Source organism: Rana temporaria, chromosome 7 (assembly GCF_905171775.1).
Source record: "Rana temporaria chromosome 7, aRanTem1.1, whole genome shotgun sequence".
Taxonomy (NCBI): domain Eukaryota; kingdom Metazoa; phylum Chordata; class Amphibia; order Anura; family Ranidae; genus Rana; species Rana temporaria.
Window position 1 is genome coordinate 53,698,916 of NC_053495.1, and position 18,971 is coordinate 53,717,886.

The 18,971-nt window shown below is 39.7% G+C and overlaps 2 protein-coding genes across 2 annotated transcripts in view; one reads left to right on the forward strand and one right to left on the reverse strand.

Annotated features, from left to right (window-relative positions):
• Positions 1–1,713, forward strand: part of LOC120945307 — a 5,505-nt gene extending 3,792 nt beyond the window's left edge. The window contains exon 8 of the mRNA XM_040359389.1: positions 51–1,713. Coding sequence (XP_040215323.1) covers positions 51–259 — 209 coding nt within the window. The 3' untranslated portion in view covers positions 260–1,713. The remainder of the gene's footprint in view (positions 1–50) is intronic.
• LOC120945305 (inter-alpha-trypsin inhibitor heavy chain H3-like) overlaps positions 1–18,971 on the reverse strand; it is a gene marked incomplete at its 5' end in the record, with an annotated part of 91,155 nt that overhangs the window by 43,574 nt on the left and 28,610 nt on the right. Inside the window, 1 exon segment of the mRNA XM_040359388.1 lies at positions 17,848–18,033. Coding sequence (XP_040215322.1) covers positions 17,848–18,033 — 186 coding nt within the window.

Here is an 18,971-nt window from a genome sequence, read left to right on the forward strand (position 1 = left end):
GAGATTGGATAACCTAAATAGTAACATATGCAAATCTAATATTCTCCTAGAGCAACATAATGCAGCTCAACACACCTATCGCCAGCAGAAGCTCTCCTTTATGGCCAAACTAACTGAACTCTTAGAAGCACATCTGCCATCTCCTGGTGAGCAATCTCATAATGCTCGGAATCTAACCAGCAGCAACCACAGCAGTTTTGTATGTGAAAGTATTATCGAAAATGATGCTAATGATAATTTTACTATTCAGGATATGTAAATGTTATAAGAAGTACAATTTTTTTTTTTTAATACATTTCACATAATTCACAACTGAGTTTGAATTTAAAGAGCTTGCAAACATTTGTTCTTTAAATTTTTACTCAGCACGCAACATTGTTAAGTCATATATTGCCCAAAGTTGACTGCTATATTGATGCTTTCTCCAGTTAAATATCTCATTTGACCATGGCGTTGCAGATCTGTACCAAATAAGTGTAATCAACATGACGTTTGTATTTGAGTTTTAGATGTTTCAATGGCCATCATTGATCAAGCTGGTTGGATGACCAATGAAACGTCTTTAGACAGTTATGTAGCTTTGATTTTATTTTCAATAGATATACAATTAATGTTATATGGGATTTTTTCTATGACATTATTGCCTCTGAAAACATTTCAAAAAGGTTGAGAATTATGTGAAATCTATTTTTATCTTTCAAGCATGTTCTAGTATTCATTACTGTTACCATTACGGTTTTCCGAATTGTTGGTATATACACGTTGAAATACAAGTGCAACAATATTGTCAAATATTTGTTTTAACATGTATATTTTTTGTTCGAAAGCAGAACCATTTTTTTGTTGTAAGGCAAAAAAGTGGTAGGATTGTTGAAAAGTAGAAGTGAACTATCAATAATACTATAGTTGAAGTTACAGAGTAGAGATATAATTCATCAGCACTACATAAAAGCATCAATCATATTTGTTCAATAGGAGAATACATCACATTAACATCACGTCTACGCATTTGAAACAGACAGAGTTGTCCCTTTGTCACAGCAGAAAATCTGGAGAATGTGACAGGTTTTTCATGTTTTTCTTCCGTCAGGAAGGCACACTATTGGTTCGAATTTTTTTTTTTATATATTTTATCCACGTGGATGTAAATTATTGATATTTTCACTCAAGTGCTTGGATTTGTATCTGTACTCTGTGACTAAACTGCGCCATCCATTGTTGTTGTCACAGCAAGGACCATGTTTCTCTGTGTGTTTTTCTAAAGTAATGTGTATTTTCTCCTATGAAGAATAAAGCAAAGTAGCTGATAATTGCAATCTTGATATCACCTGTGTTTCTGTAAAGTTTACCACAAAATATACATGTTTTAGTTGCTGACGTCGTCTTCTTCGCCAGTAGTTTAATTCATATTAAAAAAACAAACATCCAAATGGTTCCATACTCCATCTTGCCCAACCATATATTTTTGATGTTGTGTTGGCTGTAATTTGATTTTCTGTTACTTTTGAAACCACATGTTATTGGTATGGAATGTAGGTATCATTTCCTGACTAATGAGGTTAAAAATGTTTCTGCAAGTTGTAGACGACCGCTTTTCCATCTTTCAAATGCCCTGCCTGGAGTAGTTAACATTTTAACTAACGTGCATTGTTTCTCAGTAATGAAATGAGTGATGGTAACTGCGGTGTGGGGTGGAGAGGAGAAATTAAAATATATATAACATTTGGGGTAATGGTAGATGACTATAGGCAACCAAAGGTAGAGTTAAGTGACCAGTGATGAAGGTGATGATATACAAAACAATAAATCACACAAAAAATATAATATTATGATTCAATTATTGTGTTATTTATTGGTTTGCATATCAACAGCTTCTTTACAGGTCACTTACTCTCCTTACCTTAGGTTGGCTATAGCCATCTGCCAATACGCCAATTGGTGGTATTTATTTTAGTTTTATTTCATTTCTCCCCTCTCCCACACAGCGCAGTTAACAGCACTCATTTCATTCACCATCTTTCTGGCAAGGACAGGTTTCAGGCAACTGCAGCATTTCAACTGTCTTTGGCACACAGTTCGGTCTTCTATTTTATTGCTTCTCACTAATGTCAAAAAAATGTTGGTACTTATTAGCAGATGAACAGAATTTTTGCGTGTATAACCCACACTTACACTTGTTGCAATAAAGAATTCAAACACACTTTTGTTTTGTAGAAGACTTTTAAGTGAAACTTTTATTTTATATGTTTGAAACTGTTAATGTTGAATGTTTTACAAGATAAAAAATAGATGCAAAAGAAGTAAAACAAAGTAAAAATACAAAAACAAAATAAAGATTCTTTTTTTGGCAATTTTTGTACTCCTGTCTTAATTTTATGTTATTTCTCCAAAGTTTTTATAGTTGGGTTAACCTGAAATGAGAAAAAAACATCATTGGTTAAGATTTGACATTGATAAACAAGATCAGCCCAAATAATTCATTTTACAGCATGTCTGTCTCTTCAACTTAATAATGCAAGTTTGTGATCTTTTCTGATGATGTTTCGAAAATTAAAAACATGTTACGGTGGTTTATTACCTGAGAAATAGTTTGTAATCAGTTTACTTCTTGCTGCGTTTCCCCTGTGATCATTTTCCACTGGAATTGTGGGCATGTCATCCTCCACTGTGGTGTCTAGTTCCTCTTGTAGTCCTCCATGCCTTGCAATGTTATGGAGAATGCTGCATGCTAGGAACATATCAGCTACCTTACTGGGGGAATACTGAAGGAATCCACCAGACAAGGACATGCAACGGAAACGGCTCTTTAGGACACCAAAGCATCTTTCGATAACCACTTGTGTTTTGGTATGAGCAACATTGTAAGCTGCTTCTGCAGGAGAGGATGGCCTGTTGATAGGTGTTAAGAGCCATGGTAGACAGGGGTAACCAGCATCTCCTATAAATTTTAAAACAATACAAGTTTGTTTGTAAGTATAGAAGAAATCAAGCTCAATCACATGATGTAGTGGCCAATTGTGTGGTCATTTTAGAAGATTTTCCAATGTTAGTCACATATGGATAACATACGTCTAATAAAGCACATTTTAAAATTATTTGGCGGGCAAGGTTCTGGACTTGTACTTTTGATTGAGCATTAATGGTACTTAACTCACAACACAACAGCATACCACAGTTGTGGGGCATGTTTACTGTGGTGCATGTGAATGTTATTAAAACAAAGCATGCTGGAGGAAAAGTCTGCCTGTCATAGATATTTCAATACTATAGTGCAGACCTCATATGGGACTATAACGGAGGACCAGAGGGACATGTCTCTTTCATGTACAATACATATGCACAATGGGGGGGGGGGGGGGTTATTGTTGTGCTTGGTAGTGCTGCTTGATGTTATGCATATTGGGGGGTTAACGTATGGGATAGTGTTGAACTCCCAGATTTAAATATTAACTATACATTCAAGTAAATCAACTACTGACACAATTGTTGCATCTTATGCTGCAATCATTTACATATAGGTACTGTACTTAATTCTGGTGGGTGGCTTCTTTGGCACACCTTGGTCATGTGTGTTTTGATAAGTAGTTCCTAGCTCTCTCATGTGATGTCTTAATATGATAGTGTAATACATCACTTAAGCAAGCTTGAAGTAGTGACTACTTTTCAGTGCACACGGAACATGTGGAACAACAATACACCTCACATGAGAAAGGAAAGATTTGTGGACCTTGAACCAGGTGATAGCTAACTAAAAAGTACTTGAAAGTATTTTGGACATTTAAATTCTGAGTTTATTATTACATGTTTTTGAAATACTGATTAATGTAAAGCTGTTGAGCTGTCATGTTACTGATATAGCACTAATGTCAGTCTAGTATGGAATAAAAAAATAAAAACGCATTTATAACTGGAAAACACACCATAAAATAAACAGTGGAGCACACTTACCCAGCAGCCATCCATTATTTTCTAAGTCCTTGTCCAGAGTATCATATATTCCCGATTGGCGCAATATATGGGCATCATGACAGGATCCTGGAAAGCCGGTGACAACATCACGGATTATGAGGTTTGAATCACAGATCACCTGGATGTTGAGTGAATGGTAAGCCTTACGGTTTCGGTAGATGTGCTCCTGTTCTGATGGGGGACATAATGGCACATGGGTGTAGTCTATTGCCCCAATGATATTGGGCATTCCTGCTAGGTCAAAAAAACCACGTTTAATTTGATCCCGCTCTTCACGTGACTTGCCCATGTGTATGTATTTTGGAGCAAGTTGTCGCAGTGCTTGCAGGACCTCCACCAAGCAGCGGGAAAAACTGGGTTGTGAGATGCCAACAATCTCACCACTGACATGTTGGTATGAGGCCTTTCCTAAAAAATGAAGTACTGCCAAAAAACGCACAAGACCTGGTACTGCATTACTTCTCCGCGTGCGTGTTTCTAGGGCCAAGTGTATTTCATCATACAGGGAATGTATCATGGGAGAGGATAATCTGAATTTGGCTATCACCTGGGTTTCAGTAAATTGATCCAAAAAGGTACGTGAACGGAATACACGTTTCTCTATCTGAACGACATTCTGACGTGTCCTTCTTCGCCTCTGGATCAGTTTCAGTTCAAATAGAGCACATCCAAATGGTTCCATCTTGCACAAAACTCCTAACAAAATTGACTACAAGCCTGAACCGCCAAAAAATTCCTCTCAACAAATGAAATATCGCCTGGGAAATGTCATAACGACACCCTAAGGGAGGTGCTTATTTAACGATTGCTTAGCGATCGTTAACTGTCTAAAAAACCTTTGTGAATTGCACTTCTGTACATATTTAACGATTTGAGTCGTTAAAACAACGATCAATACGTTCAATAACGACTCAAAACTAAAAATATCGGTTCCGTGTAGTGAAACGTTATTTGATGATTTTTACAAGCGTTAAGTCGTTTAGTGAATTGGACTTGCTTCAATAACGTGTGAAATCGTTTACATAACGACCGGTATCGGCAAAAAAAGCTTTGTGAATTGACCCCATAGTCTGTAAATAATCCGTTTTGTTTTTTTAATCTCGATCCTTACCCTATTTATGCTGCCTTATCTGAGCTGTCCATCAAAATCCACCGCGGGGAATGGGCGTGTATGTTCTTTCTCCCCAGACCAGCTCTAATCACAGGAGACGCGCTGTGCTGTGTCTCGTCACAATGGGGTGGGTCATTATCATGACGCCGGCCGTTGCGATGGCAACTGTGCAGTGTTGACGGCGCGGCTCGCCGTCAACACTGCACACGCACGGGATAGAGCGGTGAATGCTGGGACAGTATTCACCGCATCCCGGAAGTAAAGAGTGGTGGGCTTCAGGAGTGCCCACACACAAGATGAAAACGTCCATCCATCTGTTTTATAAAACATCCTTTTTATCCAAATCGGAACAATCATGGCTGCAAACATAGGACTGGTGAGTGTAACATTTGCTATAGTAACAGCGGCAGAATCATAGTAAAAAAAAAAAAACTTTTTTCCCGCGGAACCACCGCTTTAATGTAAAAAAAAAAAAATCTTAAAAAAAAATGTTTTTACTCACTTGTATATGGCTGTTACTAGGCAGATTTCATAGTGGTTCAACTTCCTGTCCTAAGACCCCATTGCCTCCTGGGAAATGATGACACTCATTTCCCAGCAGTCTCTGGGCATTACTGTGCCTAAAATCCCAGCATGCACCTCTCTAGGGAAATCCAGGAAGACACAGGAACTGGGCTTCTCCTGCCCACAGCTAACATGGAAACGGCCACAAGATCGTTGAGCAGATATCAGGTAAGTGTTTATACTGATTTATGTACCGATCGTGTTTTTTTGATAATTGTGAAAGAATATTGAATGTAATGTATTGTGGATTGCAAAAAAAAAAAAAAAAACTATGCCCGGAATCCCGCTTTAAGGTGCTGACATATATATGCCTGTACTATTGGCTCTTTACAGTGCACTTTCATAATGGTCTGGTGTGGGTTTGTATGTATGGGTGGATTCCTGCCATGAGCCACTACATGTATGTTCTTCCATTTGTAATCCATTCTCCTCTTGAATAGATGCTTACTTTCACTTGCATTCACATCTGCCCACAGGCAGTGTTTGCGCTATGGGCTATCCAAACACTAAAGGGCGAAGGGTTTTGAGAGCCATCCCATGGGATATCACGTCATTCGGGAGCCTCCCTCCCAGGGGGGCAGAAGTGATGCCGGCCGTGACCGTAAGGGCAGGGTGGAAAGCAAATGTTATGGCAGGGTGGAAAGCAAATGTTATGGCGGGAGCAGCGTTATGGCTTTCTACTTATAAGACAACTCCATGCGGAGACATTTTCTGGTGCTTAGATGACTAATGGCAGTGTACAGTATGCATTGCGTGATGGATGGACATGGTGGGCGGAGCCCATTTGGATGGGTGTGGTAGGCTCTGGTGGGCGTCTACTCATGCATGTGATTGTGGGTATATTAAGAGGATGTTTGAGAATGTTAATATATTATTGCTGTGGCTCTGAAAAAGGGGGTTCTCCCTGGTAACGTGTAAGCCGTTTGTGATCCCATCTGGTCCCTCCAAACATCTGGTCCAGGTTGAAGGTAACTGTAAACAAGTGATAAGCGCTTCAAATAGGTGATCGTGACCATGACAGAGGATAATTCCAATAATACGTGTACACATATAATCAATAACTGCACTGTGATAAGTGAAAAAATTATCAACTGGGATACAAACAAAACCCAGAATAAACACAAGGATGTGGACATGAAATGATAAAATGAATGAATAAATAAGTCTCTGTGTGCTCAAAAGTGTCCAGAGATGGTGAAGTGCAAGTGCTGAAGCTTCAAAAAAATATATTAAAATAAATAAAAAATAAATAAATAAAAATAAATAAATAAAAAAATAAATAAAAAATAAATAAAGAAGATCCAAAGTGATAGACAGTCTCTATGCCAGGTGAGTCTGAAAAGATGAATTTCTGAAACTCTATTTTCCTCCCTCAGACAATTAGTGGACTATCCTGATAGGTAATGTAGTACCCTTACCTGTAGGGTGCTATATATAAGCATATAGTAAGAACTCCACAATGAATGATCTTGCGTGCCCGACTGTGGATCACTCCTACTGCTCCAGCTGTTAGATAGCTCCAGGTTCCATGGTCCTCCGTACGGGTGGAATGGGGACAGAGATGGAAGAAAAAATGCCTCCGATAGTGTGGTATATTAAAGCTAGCGCGCATTTATTTGTAGCAAAAAAATTAAAATCAAGTAAAGCAAACAGAGCAAGGGTGGGCGCATGCAATGCTGTGTTTTTAAAATTCCCGGGGACGCGGCGTTCTATGTCCCGCCTGACGTCCAGTGGCCTCCGGCTTGTGCGGATGTAAATCTCGATCTGACTCCCTACGGCGTTACGTCACGCACCTCGTGACTTCATCAGGGGAACCCTATTGGCTGTCAGGCCGTCAATTAAATAGTGACAAACCGGAAGTAAACAAGCTTCCATTTTCTTGTAGTCCATATCAATGGACATAGTAATACATGAAGCAAAACTAGTAAGGCATCGCTGAACGTTGCTGAGTTCTGTATATGTAGTCAAAGCTACAAAGTGACAGAGCTGTTGTTAATAGACAACACGGACAATGCAAATATAGTTATGAGAGTGCTTCTCATTATATATAGCAATGGAATAAAGTGTACTGGCCATATGTATATATAAAATTAAATATTAAATAAATCAAGCTCTGATGTGCACATTGTATATAATATTAAAATCAATAAATAAGGATTACATAAGAGTTAAAATGTGAATAGGATAGAATGAGGTGAAGGCATTTACTGATAGTTGGATGCAGGACATATATTGGCAATACAAATGTCCAACATAAGTGTAAATGCACATATCAGTATAAATGTCATCTGGTTGATAAATGATGATTAGACCACATATTTAATCATAGTACCAATATAATATTGAAACCATTCAGGTTGACTGAACTATATGTAACAATAGAGCCAACTTGAGAGGAAATGAGAATAAGAATATATATATAAATTTAAGTTAAAATACACGTAAAACTGAGGATAGCAGTGGAATGTATTTTTCTACAAATATATAGATAGTTATGTGTCCATAGGGGTATGTATATGTCAAGGTATTGTTATTAGAGTATTGTGGGGCCTGGTGTACTGGACAATGGGGATACTCATAGAGGGGCATCTCACACGGATAGAAGTCCATAAGGTTGCGGTAATAACCCAAAATATCTCGGGGTTAAAGTGTAGCAGTGCCATAGGTGGATTCACCTACACCCCCACAAACCCGAGGCCACCACATCAAATATAACATACTCTATCAATGAACACAATAAATGAAGAACATATATAGAACATCAATCCTCTATATAATACCATTCATGTTCTACTGGTTAAAATGGAATAAATATAATTAAAATTAAAAGTTGTTTAAAAAACAATTAAGATCGAAATCCACATTCATACCCCCCGGGGTAAGTGTGTTGAGGGTATGTATCCAGCGGGATTCTTTTTGACTAATAACCCGTATTTTGTGGCTACCTCTCCAGGATGCCTTATATTTTTCTATACCCCAAAATTGTAGTGTACTGGGATCCTGGTTATGTTCTTTTGCAAAATGTCGTGATACACTGTGTTTGGGATAGCCCTTGGTGATATTTCGTACATGTTCCTCTATTCTTAATTTAAGTTTCCTTTTTGTCCTGCCCACATATTGTAGATTACAACTACATTGGAGCACATATATCACACCCTCCGTGTGGCATCCAATAAAATCTCTTATTTGGTGTGTGTGCCCTGTGTTAGTGCCAATGAAGTCTTGCCGTTTGCCTTGAAATAATTTGGCGTGTCTACAGGCAAAGCAGTTCCTACATGGATAAAATCCCTTTCCATTAAAGAAAGAGAACATTTGTTTCGGGGGCGAGGCAATCACAGATTTGACCAACATATCTTTAAGGGTTGGAGCCCGTTTATATATGATTTTAGGCTTAGTGGGGAGTATTGTGTTAAGATCCTTATCGTTCAATAACACATGCCAGTGTCGTTGGATGAGTTTGTTTATGTCTCTATATTGGACATTGTAGTCCAATATGAGACACGGTGCCAAGTCTGCTTGAGATTTTCTATTGGTTGTCTTGTTTTCAAGCATAGGTCTTCTGTCCAGTTCCTGTACATTCCGTATTTGTTCATTTAACCAGGATTTATCATAACCCTTTTCTTCAAAACGTTTTCCGATGAATTGGGCTTGTTCCCTAAAGTCATCTTCCCTCGTACAGTTTCTTTTTAGCCTGACAAGTTGTCCTTTCGGGATATTATAGAGCCATGGTTTGTGATGGCAACTTTCAACTGACAGGTAACTGTTTGTATCGACGGCTTTGAAATAGGTTTTGGTTATGATTTTATTTCCTTCTAATGTTATGCTCAAATCCAGAAAGTCAACCGTTTTTTCATCTATTTTCCAAACCAGCTTGATGTTTTTCTTGTTCTTATTTAGATTTTCCATATATTTCTCCAAACTATCTTTACTGCCATTCCATAGAATGATAACATCATCTATGTACCTCTTATACAATAGAAGTTCAGTCGGTGTATGGTCATAAATGGCAGATTCTTCCCATTGGGCCATAAAGGCGTTGGCTATGCTTGGGGCAAATTTGGCGCCTATAGCTATGCCTATGGCTTGTTTAAAGTAGGTCTGGTTGTGCCAAAAATAATTATATTTAAGGCAAAACTCAAGGCATTTGATTAAATATTTACGTTGTTTGCATGCCATTTTACTATGTTCACGTAGTAGCCACTTGGCTGCGTGGCATGCATCGTGGTGGCCTACTATAGTATATAGTGACGAAACGTCCGCTGTGGCAAGGATCGTACTTCCTTCTGCCACAGGGACTGTGTCGAGAAGTTGGAGAATATGTTTGGTATCTTTTAAATATGCTCTCGTATTTTGTACGGCCGGTTGGATGAAAAAGTCGATATATTGTCCCATTCTGGAAGTGAGTGACTCGATGCCGTTAACTATCGGTCTTCCGGGGGGGTTATCTTTGGACTTATGTATTTTGGGCACAGTATATATTACTGGAATTCTACAGCATTCCGGCACCAGGTATTTGGCCTCTTTTTTGTTCAATATGTCTCTCTTCACTCCTAGGTTTACCACCAATTTAAGTTCTTTCTTATACGTGTTGGTGGGATTTCCTGGTAGTTTGACATATGTCTCTTCATCCGACAATTGGCGATCTAGTTCTCCCAAATATTGAGATTTAGTTTGTATAACTATTGCTCCCCCTTTGTCCGCTGGGCGGATAACTACGTCGTTTCTTTCGGTCAATGACTTTATTCCCTTTTTCATATGTATCGGGTCAAATTTCTTCTTCACTTCCAATGTATCAAGGTCTGCTAGGACTAATTTCTTAAAGACCTCTATATGTTGATTATCTGACACTTGTGGATTAAAAATGGAATTGTTGCGTAGCGTACTGTATGTTGGTTGTTTGTTTGGAGGTTGTTGTACAAGATGTGAAAACTTATCACCAATGAAATATTTCTTCATATTGAGTTTTCGGATATATTTCCGAATCCCAATATAGGTATCAAATTTGCTAAGATTTTTTACTGGTGCATGTTTTAATCCCCTATCTAGGACAGCTAGTTCTTCAGATGTCAGTTGGATGGAGGTTAAATTCACCACGTTCTCTCCTCGTCTTTTCTTTTTCTTTTGTTGTCCCTTTCCTGCTCTGTTTCCCCTCTTGTTTCTGGACTTGGTTTTGTTGTCGTTTCCTGTGTTCTTCTCCTGGGTGAGCAGTGCGGGTCTGGTATCAATCTTCGTGGGGAATGTTCCCTCCTTTCCCTGTCTAAAAAAGATGACCGAGGTGCTGTATATTGTTGGTCATAGCTTGAACGTGAGTCCTCATAATATTGTTCCTGTTGTCCTCTAAGGGGTTCAAATCTATTATGGGTTACTATTGGTGTTCTATAGTATCCTCCATATTGGTCCTGTGTCTGCGGAGGTCCTCTGTTGTAATTTCCATAGTAATCATAGATTTGTGGGGGTGGAGGTGGTCCTCTATGGTAGCCACCATATGGGTCATGTGGTGGAGGCGGGGGGCCTCTGTTGTCTCTTGGATTTCTTTCATTCTGTTGTCCATTGTTATGTTGTCCATTGTTATACGGTTTCTTATTTGGTTTCTTAAATGGTTTCTTCCACTGTTTCTTAGGTGTATGATAAGTATATTGACCATTATGATGATGGTCATATTGTGGTCTATTATTTTCCCTGTATCCAGTTTGATCCTCCCATCTAGGTGGGGGTCGCATCTGTGATGCTGTGGGATCTTGGATTCTCACTTCTTTGACTGGAGTCGATTGTGTAGAGCTTGGTTGGGCCAGTTCTAACTTATGTTGCCATTTGAACACACGGTCGGTTTTGTAGTCGGCCACGTCTCGTTGGAATTTTTTGATTTTACGTTGTTGCACTTCCTGATCTTTAGCTACCAAGTCTTTGTTCAATAATGTGGACAACTTCTGGAAGTCACTAGACTCTTTAAAAGGCTCTAATTTCAATTTTATGTCTTCAATTTGTTGTTGTACTGTTCTTAATTTCTTTTGTTTTCTTTTTAGAAGAAATTTAACTCCTTCTACACTTCTGTTGTTAAAAAACTCAAACCATTCGTCTAGTGATTCTTTGTCATCTAGTCCATCATTCGGTGGCATGTCCCATCTGACTCGTCTGGGTGCTATGTTATCTTTGATATATTGGTCAAAGGTGTGTATATCCCACCAGAGGGATACCTTTTTTTCCATAACATGTCCCAATTTCCTGATCAGACTGTCTACATCCGTGTTGTGCGTTATAGTGCGTGTATTGAAAACCTCTTCTAAATTAACATTTCTGTTCTCTATGAAAGTAAATACTTCCATCGTGGCTGCACAGAATGGAAGTGTGAATAACCGTGAATGAAAAAGTGAAAAAAAATTCTATGCGCTACTGTGAGTATACAGTGATGATAATAAAGCAGTGATCATACATATATATCTGATGCAGCTATATCTAAGAGTGTTCACATAACACAAAAATCAAATAACTGTAAACAAGTGATAAGCGCTTCAAATAGGTGATCGTGACCATGACAGAGGATAATTCCAATAATACGTGTACACATATAATCAATAACTGCACTGTGATAAGTGAAAAAATTATCAACTGGGATACAAACAAAACCCAGAATAAACACAAGGATGTGGACATGAAATGATAAAATGAATGAATAAATAAGTCTCTGTGTGCTCAAAAGTGTCCAGAGATGGTGAAGTGCAAGTGCTGAAGCTTCAAAAAAATATATTAAAATAAATAAAAAATAAATAAATAAAAATAAATAAATAAAAAAATAAATAAAAAATAAATAAAGAAGATCCAAAGTGATAGACAGTCTCTATGCCAGGTGAGTCTGAAAAGATGAATTTCTGAAACTCTATTTTCCTCCCTCAGACAATTAGTGGACTATCCTGATAGGTAATGTAGTACCCTTACCTGTAGGGTGCTATATATAAGCATATAGTAAGAACTCCACAATGAATGATCTTGCGTGCCCGACTGTGGATCACTCCTACTGCTCCAGCTGTTAGATAGCTCCAGGTTCCATGGTCCTCCGTACGGGTGGAATGGGGACAGAGATGGAAGAAAAAATGCCTCCGATAGTGTGGTATATTAAAGCTAGCGCGCATTTATTTGTAGCAAAAAAAATTAAAATCAAGTAAAGCAAACAGAGCAAGGGTGGGCGCATGCAATGCTGTGTTTTTAAAATTCCCGGGGACGCGGCGTTCTATGTCCCGCCTGACGTCCAGTGGCCTCCGGCTTGTGCGGATGTAAATCTCGATCTGACTCCCTACGGCGTTACGTCACGCACCTCGTGACTTCATCAGGGGAACCCTATTGGCTGTCAGGCCGTCAATTAAATAGTGACAAACCGGAAGTAAACAAGCTTCCATTTTCTTGTAGTCCATATCAATGGACATAGTAATACATGAAGCAAAACTAGTAAGGCATCGCTGAACGTTGCTGAGTTCTGTATATGTAGTCAAAGCTACAAAGTGACAGAGCTGTTGTTAATAGACAACACGGACAATGCAAATATAGTTATGAGAGTGCTTCTCATTATATATAGCAATGGAATAAAGTGTACTGGCCATATGTATATATAAAATTAAATATTAAATAAATCAAGCTCTGATGTGCACATTGTATATAATATTAAAATCAATAAATAAGGATTACATAAGAGTTAAAATGTGAATAGGATAGAATGAGGTGAAGGCATTTACTGATAGTTGGATGCAGGACATATATTGGCAATACAAATGTCCAACATAAGTGTAAATGCACATATCAGTATAAATGTCATCTGGTTGATAAATGATGATTAGACCACATATTTAATCATAGTACCAATATAATATTGAAACCATTCAGGTTGACTGAATTATATGTAACAATAGAGCCAACTTGAGAGGAAATGAGAATAAGAATATATATATAAATTTAAGTTAAAATACACGTAAAACTGAGGATAGCAGTGGAATGTATTTTTCTACAAATATATAGATAGTTATGTGTCCATAGGGGTATGTATATGTCAAGGTATTGTTATTAGAGTATTGTGGGGCCTGGTGTACTGGACAATGGGGATACTCATAGAGGGGCATCTCACACGGATAGAAGTCCATAAGGTTGCGGTAATAACCCAAAATATCTCGGGGTTAAAGTGTAGCAGTGCCATAGGTGGATTCACCTACACCCCCACAAACCCGAGGCCACCACATCAAATATAACATACTCTATCAATGAACACAATAAATGAAGAACATATATAGAACATCAATCCTCTATATAATACCATTCATGTTCTACTGGTTAAAATGGAATAAATATAATTAAAATTAAAAGTTGTTTAAAAAACAATTAAGATCGAAATCCACATTCATACCCCCCGGGGTAAGTGTGTTGAGGGTATGTATCCAGCGGGATTCTTTTTGACTAATAACCCGTATTTTGTGGCTACCTCTCCAGGATGCCTTATATTTTTCTATACCCCAAAATTGTAGTGTACTGGGATCCTGGTTATGTTCTTTTGCAAAATGTCGTGATACACTGGTTGAAGGTGCTTAGAGATACTGCTCGTAACTGATAAGCCTTGTTTTAAAGCTTGTTTGAGAGTTAGTTATATTTTATAAATAAATGTTATCTTTGGTAATGCACAAGGTCGGTGCGCCCTCCTTCTCTTTTTGTGAGTCTCTCTTTTTCACAGTGTATGGTTGTCAGCCTTCTGTGCCATTTCTTGTTCCCACCTCTGCTGTGGTGCCAGCGGCTGCAGAGACTCATTGATCCTTCAGTTCTATCTGGGCAGATGTTTCCAAGAATTTACATTTGGCAGCTTCCAAATATAAAGTAGTTACAGATCGTCATCGCCCTGTGAGTCCCAAATTTCTACCTTTGGCTCTCTACTTAGAATATTGGTCTCTCAATTAAATGTGCTTGTCTTTTCATTGGTCCCTTTACAATCCTCTGCCAGGTTAACCCTGATGCTTTCAAGCTCAGTCCTCCTTCACATTTAAAGAATCCTAATGTCTTCCATGTTTCTCTCCTGAGACCGTACATCATCAATAGGTTTTCCCATCTTTTTCATCATCCATCCGCAATGGTCAATACCACTGATTAGTATGAAATCAAGCAAATCTTGGATTCTTAATACTCCAGGGGGAGACTTTTATATCAAATTGATTGGAAGAGATATGGTCCTGGGGAAAGATATTGGATTCCTTCTAGACTTCTGCTCCCTGTTTGGTAAAATCTTTTATTGAGAAGTTTCCTCTCAAGTCTAGCCGTGAACGAGTGGGGAGGTCTCGTAAGGGGAAGGGGGTGGGGGTACTGTCACATTCTAACCTGCCATTTTCTGTCTGTGAAATTCTTACCTCCTTGCTGCAGTGGTTCTGCTGGGCCTGTGATTCTATTCACATGTCCTTGGGCTGCGCTGTTCTCTTATGGGTGTCACCTGTTGTACTGAGGTTTATATTTATTTTCCTCCTATAATTTCCCGGCCCACCTCCCAGTTTGCTTCCCAGTTTAAAGGGTCACTAAAGGAAAAAAAATGTTTGCTGAAATGACTGTTTACAGGGTATAGAGACATAAAAGTTAACTGATTCCTTTTAAAAATTATTACAAATAGATAAAAATCAATCATATAATGTGCCTGCAGGTTAGTTTCACTTTTAAACTGGTTTCATTTTCCTGTGAACTAGAGAGACACACAGAACAAAAACAAACAAATCCAGGGCAGTGTTTTGTTTTTAAAATGAATCGGATTGGTTGTGTTAAGTTTTAGACACACAGTAATGACAGCTTAGACCACCGTGAAAAGCTCCCAGTACTGTGGTTATAAGGAAACAGGCAACCAGGAAGTGTGGAGATCACAGCAGAATCACAGCAACTTCAAAGCAAAAATGAACAATAAGGACATGAAACCAGGACTGCAGTAAGGTAAAGGAAGCTATTTAGCTAAAAAAAAATTCCTTTAGGTGATCCTTTAAGTAATGCTTAGTGCAGCCCGCATTGCCTGAGAAACTTCCTGGTTTCTCTGAGCACCTGGTTTGCCTAGCATTACTTGTCTTCTGTGTCTGACTTACCGTGTACTGACCCTGGCTTTGTCTGGCGCCCACCCTGACCTTGGCTCATTTCCTGGATCCTCTTCTGTCTCCTGTCGTATGTACTCTGCATACGCAAGTGGTCTCTATATCGTTAGCTGGGCATACCCAGCTGGTTCAAGCTTGCTGCAAGTCCATCCCCAACCTTGGTAAAGTAGCAGGCCTGGGGCTTAGATTCTGCTCCCTGAAAAACCCAGGGTTTTCTGAAAGCTCAATCAAGCTTTAAAAATTCTGTACTATGAACAGATGTAGAGAAAAGAAAATTACAGATAAATAGGTACAACTTAAGTAGTAGGAGTATGTATCGCCTAAGGCCAGTCATTTACTGGGTAAATGTAGGGGTTTACAACAACTTTAAGCTTTGAAAATAAAAACTAGAAGCCAATTGGCTGCCATGCACAGCTGCTCCAATCTTGGTATATTTCCCTCAATCAGCTGTGAAGTAAATTATTACATACCTTATATACACCACTTAGTTGCAACATTTACAATCCCATGTAATTTATCTAGGCAAATCAATATTTACCTGAATTTGATTATAAATGGCTACCACGGCGGTAGGCAACCTTTTGAGTGTAGTGTGCCAGAAAAATATTTTTATATTTTTAAAGAAATTGAGAGCGCCGATTTTATAACAGAAAAATGTCAGCTTCACACTCTCAGTCATGAAAAGGATTTTTTATAAGGTAAATGCTGTTAACTACTTGAGTAGTAGTGAGAAATTAACATCATGCACTCATATTAGCCCCAATTAATGCCCCTTCACACCTCAGCTCACTGTCCCCCCTGCAAATCTGTTTCAACACTGTACCCCCTGCTCATTTGTCCCACCACTGTAACCCCCTGTACATCTGCCCCATCACTGTACCACCCTGCTCTTCTGTCCCACCAATGTACCTCCTTTCTCCTCTGCTCCGCCACTGTTCCCCCTGTACATCTACCCCACCTCTGTACCCCCCTGTACATCTGCCCTGCCACTGTACCCCCATGTACATCTGCCCAACCACTGTAACCCCCTGCTCATCTGTCCCACCCATGCACCTTCTTTCACATCTGCCCCACTGCTGTACCCCCCTGCTCTTCTGTCCCACTGCTGAACCCCCTTTTCTCATCTTTCCCACCACTGTAACCCTCTTCTTATCTGTCCCACTACTGTAACCCCCTGCTCATCTTCCCCCATCACTGTACCCCCCTACTTTTCTGTATTACCACTGAACATCCTGATCCCTCCCACTACTGTACCTCCTGCAAATCTGCCCCACCACTGAACCCCCTTGCTCTTCTGTCCCACCACTGTAACCCTACTTCTCATCTGCCCCATCAATGTACCCCTTTTCTCATCAGCCCCACCACTGTACCTCCCTGCACATCTGCTCCACCGCCGTATCCCCATTCTCTTCTTTCTCACTACTGAATCACCTTCTCATCTGTCCTAACACTGAACCCATCTGCTCATCTGCCATACCACTGTAACCCGCTGTCTCATCTGCCCCACCAATGTACTTCCTGCACATCTGTCTCACCTCTGTACCCCCTGCACTTCGCCCCACCTCTTTTCCTCCTGCTCATCTGTCCCATCAATACACCTCCTTTCACATCTGCCCCATGAAGCTCAATAGTATTTCCACAAACTGTCACCTGATTGAGAAAAACACAATTACAGTGAAATCCCTTCTTTCTGAGATTGGTAGTGGCAACCAAGAGAGTCATCTTCCTCCCAGATGGTTGACTGGGCTAACCGGACTGTGATTGGCTTTAGCAGTGGCCAATGACAGTCCTCCAACTCCTGGAAACAGGAACCCCCTCCCAGCAGAACTGCACCCAATGCCTTCCCCATCACAAAAGCTGACGATCGTAGCTACAGCAAAGTTAGAGAACCAAACAATGTTTCCCATCTTTTACAATGTGTGGGGGCACACTGCCTCCCCCCTCAGTGCAGGATGCGGCGTGGGGAATTCTGAAACTGGAATGCATTAGTGTCTCACCGACACTTTCCTATGCTGCTGGGGAGGAGTAGAGTGCCGGCAAAAGAGGCTTCAAGTGCCGCTTGCAGCACTAGTCCCAAAGGTTGCCTACCCCTGGGCTACTATAATGTTTACTTACCCCTTCCGCATTCACATCTACTGTAAATGAATTCAAGTCATTATCAGTTATACGCCCAGCTACGACTAATTCACTGCCATCAAAGTATTGGTTGAAGTTGTTCTGTGTGACATCAGCTATAGCATTTTCAGGATACTGCATCTTTATATCCACCAGTGTTGGGTTTGCAATTTCATTATAAAACCCCTAAGAGAAAAAAAGAAAACTAGTATGACATGACTCAGCACTTGTTTTATATATTCTGTTTCCAACTTTATTTCTTGATATTTTGTGAGGTCCATTATAGGCATCGTAAAAGTAGAGATGTGTTTGTTAACATACATACTATGGCTCAATGTAAGAAAAGTGTTATAAGCTAAAATTTTCATTGCCCATAGCATACTCTCAGTCAACAACTGTAGCTTTTACAGTCTTGCACAAAAGGCATATGAGTGACAAGTGCGATTGATTAATCTACATCCTGAACTACAGGGCACTTGCAACTAGTTGCCTTCATCACCTATTCTCCACCAGCAAGTACCTAATTGGCTTGTAGAAGCCGGCTGTATGCAGCAATCTCCTCCCAGAGACATCCATCAATTAGGGCAATGGTCACCAAGCTGCAGCCAAATTCGGCCTTTTGCTTGTACTATTCCTTCCACTGACACCAGCAATGAGGCACCATTTCTTCCACTGACACCAACAATAGGGCGGAATTTCTCCCACTAATATGAATAATGGAACACCATTCTTCTCACTGATACCAAAGATGGGGCACAATTCTTCCCATTAAGACCAACGATGGGGAAATTCCTTCCACTGACACCAATGATGGGGCATTATTCCTCCCACTGACACCAATGAGGGGGGACTATTGCTTCCACTGACACCAACGATGGGTCACTATTCCTCCCACTAAAACCAATGATGTATTCCTATTACTATCTATTCCGACTCCTACTGAACACAGGCGTTATGTAACTATTCCACTCCCACTGACCGCCACGGCTGAGGCAGTGTTTGTTTCCACTGATGCTGGGGATACTCCCACTGGCCACAGTCCATCCCTTATAATGTCTGAAGTAAACTGGCCCCTTGTTTAGAAAGTTTGGAGGCTCCCAAACTAGTTCCAAATTCTGTGTTCC